General features: G+C 49.2%; 1 protein-coding gene across 2 annotated transcripts in view; it reads left to right on the forward strand.

Annotated features, from left to right (window-relative positions):
- The window catches only part of foxj3 (forkhead box J3), an 85,745-nt gene that overhangs the window by 33,490 nt on the left and 44,755 nt on the right, over window positions 1-7,500 (forward strand). For both annotated transcript variants that reach the window (XM_031567908.2, XM_031567909.2), the window contains exon 2: window positions 262-677. In XM_031567908.2, coding sequence (XP_031423768.1) covers window positions 351-677 — 327 coding nt within the window. In that variant the 5' untranslated portion in view covers window positions 262-350. The remainder of the gene's footprint in view (window positions 1-261; window positions 678-7,500) is intronic.

Below are 7,500 nucleotides of genomic sequence, written 5' to 3' on the forward strand. Positions count from 1 at the left end.
GGTCTGGTCTCAGTCATGATATCTTCTGGTCTGGTCTGATAATCATGATATCTGCTGGTCTGATGTCATAATGGGGTCAGCAGGGTGTTGTCTTGGTGACGGATGATGCCTTGTCTGGCAGAGTTTTGGCATTTTACTGTGAGATTTGCGTTGTGTTTTGGCCCCTGCTGCAGGGGTGCTATGAGATTGCATTGTGTGTGTGTGTGTGTGTGTGTGTGTGTTTGTATTAACAGTGGCATTCTTTCTGTTCCTCTCTCGCAGGTCTAAGACTAGTTAGACCGTTGCCGTAGCAGCTCGTCATCTGAGGGAGTCGTCTCTCACCCCCCCCCCCCCCTCCTCCAGCCGTCGCCATGACGTCGGAACTGGAGAGCAGTCTGACGTCGATGGACTGGCTGCCGCAGCTGAGCATGCGGGCGGCCATCCAGAAGGCGGACGCGCAGAGCGCCCACGTGGCGGGCGTGGCCAAGAAGAGCGCGGGGGGCATGCTGGACCCCCACACCACGCTGGACCAGGACGAGGCCCAGCAGCACAAGGACGGCAAGCCCCCCTACAGCTACGCCTCGCTCATCACCTTCGCCATCAACAGCTCGCCCAAGAAGAAGATGACCCTCAGCGAGATCTACCAGTGGATCTGCGACAACTTCCCCTACTACAGAGAGGCCGGCAGCGGCTGGAAGGTGAGTGTGTGTGTGTGTGTGTGTGTGTGTGTGTGTGTGTGTGTGTGTGTGTGTGTGTGTGTGTGTGTGTGTGTGTGTGTGTGTGAGATGCTCAGCGAGATGTGCGTACACCCAAGCAGTGGTGGAGTGTGTGTGTGTGTGTGTGTGATGCTCAGCGAGCGCACACCCAAGCAGTGGTGGAGTGTGTGTGTGTGTGTGTGTGTGTGAGATGCTCAGTGAGCGCACACCCAAGCAGTGGTGGAGTGTGTGTGTGTGTGTGTGTGAGATCTATTTGATGGACTGAGCTGTCAGTGTCCTCACATGAAGTATCTGTGGTTCCGGCGGCAGCCACAAAAAGCCTCGCTGATTGACTCCGTGCTGAATGCTGATACACACACACACACACACACACCCCCCCCACTGGTAGGTACCCTTCAACAGACAACACACACACCATCCCCAACCAGTGCCAGAGTACCAATAGGGCCAATGATTTTCCGCGATAACGGAAAACGGACGGAATTCGCGGAATGAACACTTTGAAACGGAATTGCACCTTTGAAACGGAAACATCATTTTGTTCATACAAATCGCCCAAATTCCCCTGTATTTTGGGCTGCAAGGCTATATTTCTTTCAAATAAACACAACAACGATTGCAACGATGAACAAACATTAATTAAAGAACAAAACCACTGAGAAAATGTCACGTCTGCGCTGAACTCTGCTCCGGCCACGCCCCCCTTTTCAACGGTTGACCCACAGATCTCCGCTAAAGCCACATTCAGTCACATTCACGCGCTCGTCTTCCCAATCGCATTTACAACAAAAAATGTTTAGTCTTCTGTTCTGTTGATGGCTGGCAAACAACAATCTAAGAAGGGCACATATTATTCACTCATTTTAAGCCATCAATCTACCTCAGGGTGAACAGAATGAGCTGATACGGAAAAAAAACGGAATTCACCAAATGTGAAACGGAAAATGCATTTTTTTGAAACGGAAAATCATTGGCCCTATACCAAGTACCAGAATTTAACATAAATTAACTCCCCAACACACTTTTATGCTGTTGTTTCTGACAAGAATTGGTGTGTGTGTGTGTGTGTGTGTGGGCTGCAGACTCATTCATATCAACTGTTGTACTTGATGTGGTCAGAGATGGTCAGCCTCATGCTCTGTGTTGAGGTGGGGAGGCATCAGATGGTGTGTGTGTGTGTGTGTGTGTGTGTGTGTGTGTGTGTGTGTGTGTGTGTGTGTGTGAGTGTGTGTGGGGGTGTGCGTGCTTGTGTGTGTGCGTGTGTGCGTGTGTTTTTGTGTGTGTGTGTGTGTGTGTGTGTGTGTGTGTGTGTGTGTGTATGCTTCAGCCCCATACAAACACTTCTCACAGCTATGGTTATAATAACTTTTCAAATGTCTTCCAGGTAAATTGCTTTCAAATGTTTTCAGAAGCAGAATTACTGTTTTAACCCCTTCTTTATTTCTGGTCTTAGCCTCCCTCTTTCTTTATACTCCCTCTCTTCATCCCTCTATCTTAATCTCTCACTCTCTCACTCTCTTTCACCCCATCTACCTTCATCTCTCCATCCCTCCATCCCTCCCTCTCTCTCTCTCTGTCTCTCTCTCCCTTCATCCCTCCCTCCCTCTCTCCCTCCCTCCCTCAGTGTTGACTGACTGCTCTCTCTGTCTTTTTAATCTCTATATGAACTCTTTGGCCAAAGCGACTGGTTGAAAGTTTCAGGCAAGGTGTATTTCTTTCCAATAGTTTTCATGACATCATCATCTGTATGTATTAGTATAGAGCAGAGTAACACAACGCACACACACACACACACACACACACAGAGCAGAGTAACACAACGTGCCATTAGTTCATTCACTTCTAGATCGAGCTAATTGACAAATTCATGAGCTCCTGTGCTGTATTGTTATATGTTAGCTGTATCCTCAACACACACACACACACACACACACACACACACACACACACAAAAGAGGAGAAGAGAGGAGAGCATGATGAGGTTATAAAGAGGAGAGGAGAGGAGGTTATATCAGGTGTTTCTCAAAGTCAAGGGTGCTTCCTTGGTAGGATAGGTCCTTCTGAGTCCTTTGAAGTCGGGTCCTTCAGAGGTCAAGAGGTCAGAGGTCAAGTCCTTCAGAGGCTGGACAAGACTGTCAGTGTGTGCGTCATAGAAAAGGGTCCCGCCTTCAAACTCCACGTTACTTATTTAATAGGCTCTGGTCCGTGTGCATAGGAGTGTGTGTGTGTGTGTGTGTGTGTGTGTGTGTGTGTGTGAGTGTGTGTGTGTGTGTGTGTGCATAGGAGTGGGTGTGTGTGTGTGTGTGTGTGTGTGTGTGTGTGTGTGTGTGTGTGTGTGTGCATAGGAGTGGGTGTGTGGTGTGTGTGTGTGGTGTGTGTGTGTGTGTGTGTGTGTGTGTGGTCCGTGTGCATAGGAGTGGGTGTGTGTGTGTGTGGTCCGTGTGCATATGAGTGGGTGCTTTATGAGCACAGGGGAAACTCCAACTCATCCTTGGGACTTCTCTGAACAAAAAACTCAGCCCTTGGTAGAATTTGAAGGATCCTGAACATCGGAACATCAGAACAGTCCTTTGGCAGGATTGGATGACGTAGCATCCATGAAACAGCCGTCAAGGAGAGGGGAGGAGGAGGAGGGGAGGAGAGGAGAGGAGAGGAGACGGTGGCTGGTTCATCTGTGTGGTGTGTGTGTGTGTCTGTGTTGCTGAGGTGAATGTAGGTCGGCAAGTTGCCGAGGCTGTGTGGTTTCCCCGGAGACGGGGGTAGGAGGAGTTTAGGACCCTGCGCACGTACGCGTCTGCTCCGTATGATAATGCACGGGCCTCGTACGTGTGTGTGTGTGTGTGTGTGTGTGTGTGTGTGTGTGTGTGTGTGTGTGTGTGTGTGTGTGTGTGTGTGTGTGTGTGTGTGTGTGTGTGTGTAATAATGCGCTGCTGCTGTTTTCGAGAGATGAGCCCAGGCTAATCCGCGCGGCCCACAACAACTCATTTAATCATCTCAATAGAACCTCATCAGCCCGCGCTTTAAGAAATATCAATAAGTGCTGTCAATAAGAAAAGATCATTCAAGGTCAAAAAATATGAGCACGGAGGCAGGCGGGGGGGTGTGTGGGGGGCAGCGCTCCGTAAGCATACAATTATACCGGCTGGATTGAGCTTTATTGCGTCCTCTTCAGCTCTCTAAAGCCACTGATGAGACTCAGCCTTCTAAAGGGACCAAAATACATTTGAATGGGAGCCTGCAGTCACAGAGGCCTGTGTGTGTGTGTGTGTGTGTGTGTGTGTGTGTGTGTGTGTGTGTGTGTGTGTGTGTGTGCTCACTGCACATTGCGCTGAGAAGTCTGATTGCATGATGCGACAGAAAGAGCACTCATTTTTATGAACAGAACCAGAACAGAGACAGAGAGGAACGTGCTTGATGCAGGGTCTTGAGTGAATGAGACTCAGGCCTGCTGGTTTGATGGTCTGCGAGCCGGACGTACGTAGGTGTCTGAACCCATCTCTGCTCTGAGAGCTTGCTGCAGGAGACCTGCTTGGTGATCTGCTTGGCTGCTCTGAGATCTTACTGCAGGAGATCTGCTGGACTGAGAGCTGAGAGCTTGGTGCAGGAGATCTGCCTGGTTCTGGAGACCTGCTGGACTGAGATCTGCCCGGTTCTGGAGACCTGCTGGACTGAGAGCATTAACTGTATGGACATCAGAGGATTAGGAGGGGGCGCGGCCTAGGCCAAAGCTCTTGTTATCCGTAGAGATTTCAAATCTCTGTTTACAAAACAGCCCATAATCCCACCGCAAGCAGCAGTAATCTGATCAGACTCACTGCAGACACACACGTGAGGCCACGGCAGATGGCTGGGTGCACACACACACTACGCCATGCAAGACACACTTCACACACTACACACCACACACACACACTACGCCATGCAAGACACACTTCACACACTACACACACACACACACACACTACGCCATGCAAGACACTTCACTTCACACTACACACACACCACACACACACACTACGCCATGCAAGACACACTTCACACACTACACACAACACACACACTACGCCATGCAAGACACACTTCACACACTACACACACACCACACACACACACTACGCCATGCAAGACACACTTCACACACTACACACACACACACACACTACGCCATGCAAGACACACTTCACACACTACACACACACCACACACACACACTACGCCATGCAAGACACACTTCACACACTACACACACACCACACACACACACTACGCCATGCAAGACACACTTCACACACTACACACACACCACACACACACTACGCCATGCAAGACACACTTCACACACTACACACACACCACACACACACACTACGCCATGCAAGACACACTTCACACACTACACACACACCACACACACACTACGCTATGCAAGACACACTTCACACACTACACACACACCACACACACACACTACGCCATGCAAGACACACTTCACACACTACACACACACACCACACACACACTACGCCATGCAAGACACACTTCACACACTACACACACACACACACACACACACTACGCCATGCAAGACACACTTCACACACTACACACACACCACACACACACACTACGCCATGCAAGACACACTTCACACACTACACACACCACACACACACACTACGCCATGCAAGACACACTTCACACACTACAACACACACCACACACACACACTACGCATGCAAGACACACTTCACACACTACACACACACACACACACTACGCCATGCAAGACACACTTCACACACTACACACCACACACACACACTACGCCATGCAAGACACACTTCACACACTACACACACACCACACACACACACTACGCCATGCAAGACACACTTCACACACTACACACACACCACACACACACACTACGCCATGCAAGACACACTTCACACACTACACACACACCACACACACACACTACGCCATGCAAGACACACTTCACACACTACACACTACACACACACACTACGCCATGCAAGACACACTTCACACACTACACACACACCACACACACACACTACGCCATGCAAGACACACTTCACACACTACACACACACCACACACACACACTACGCCATGCAAGACACACTTCACACACTAACACACACCACACACACACACTACGCCATGCAAGACACACTTCACACACTACACACACACCACACACAACACACTACGCCATGCAAGACACACTTCACACACTACACACACACCAACACACACTACGCCATGCAAGACACACTTCACACACTAACACACACAACACACACACTAGCCATGCAAGACACACTTCACACACTACACACACACCACACACACACACACTACGCTATGCAAGACACACTTCACACACTACACACAACACCACACACACTACGCCATGCAAGACACACTTCACACACTACACACACACCACACACACACACTACGCCATGCAAGACACACTTCACACACTACACACACACCACACACACACACTACGCCATGCAAGACACACTTCACACGCTACACACACACACACACACACACTACGCCATGCAAGACACACTTCACACGCTACACACACACCACACACACACACTACGCCATGCAAGACACACTTCACACACTACACACACACACCACACGCTACACACACACCACACACACACACTACGCCATGCAAGACACACTTCACACACTACACACACTACACACACACCACACACTACATACACACACACACTACATCATGCAAGACACACCACACACACACTCTGGTACACAGGGGTAACCACATGTACCGCAAATGTAACCACACTCTTGTAACCTTACTACAACCTGAAGCGCAACGTGTGTGTGTGTGGTCGTGTGTGTGTGTGTGGTCATGTGTGTGTCTGTGTGTGTTCATCTACACACATCCTGTCTAGGGCCAATGATTTTCCGTTAAAAAAAAATGCATTTTCCGTTTCACATTTGGTGAATTCCGTTTTTTTTTTTCGTTTTTCAGCTCATTTTGTTCACCCTGAGGTAGATTGATGGCTTAAAATGAGTGAATAATATGTGCCCTTCTTAGATTGTTGTTTGCCAGTCATCAACAGAACAGAAGACTAAACATTTTTTGTTTTAAATGCGATTGGGAAGACGAGCGCGTGAATGTGACTGAATGTGGCTTTAGCGGAGATCTGTGGGTCAACCGTTGAAAAGGGGGGCGTGGCCGGAGCAGAGTTCAGCGCAGACGTGACATTTTCTCAGTGGTTTTTTTCTTTAATTAATGTTTGTTCATCATTGCAATCGTTGTTGTGTTTATTTGAAAGAAATATAGCCTTGCAGCCCAAAATACAGGGGAATTTGGGCGATTTGTATGAACAAAATGATGTTTCCGTTTCAAAGGTGCAATTCCGTTTCAGTGTTCATTCCGCGAATTCCGTCCGTTTTCCGTTATCGCGGAAAATCATTGGCCCTACCTGTCACCTTCTTCCACTCTGGTCCTGTCAGTGTTGTGTTCCACCTGTTGACAGAGGTGGAGAGAGTGTGTGTGTCCTGAGTGTGTCATGAGTGTGTGTCCTGAGAGTGTGTCCTGAGAGTGTGTCCTGAGTGTTTGTGTCATGAGTGTGTGTCATGAGTGTGTGTCATGAGTGTGTGTCCTGAGTGTGTGTCCTGAGTGTGTGTGTGTCCTCAGTGTGTGAGCCATGAGGCACCCAACAGCCCAACAGCAGGCCAGCCCCCAGACTTGGTGATGTGTGGTGTGTGTGTGTGTGTGTAG

Source organism: Clupea harengus, chromosome 5 (assembly GCF_900700415.2).
Source record: "Clupea harengus chromosome 5, Ch_v2.0.2, whole genome shotgun sequence".
Taxonomy (NCBI): domain Eukaryota; kingdom Metazoa; phylum Chordata; class Actinopteri; order Clupeiformes; family Clupeidae; genus Clupea; species Clupea harengus.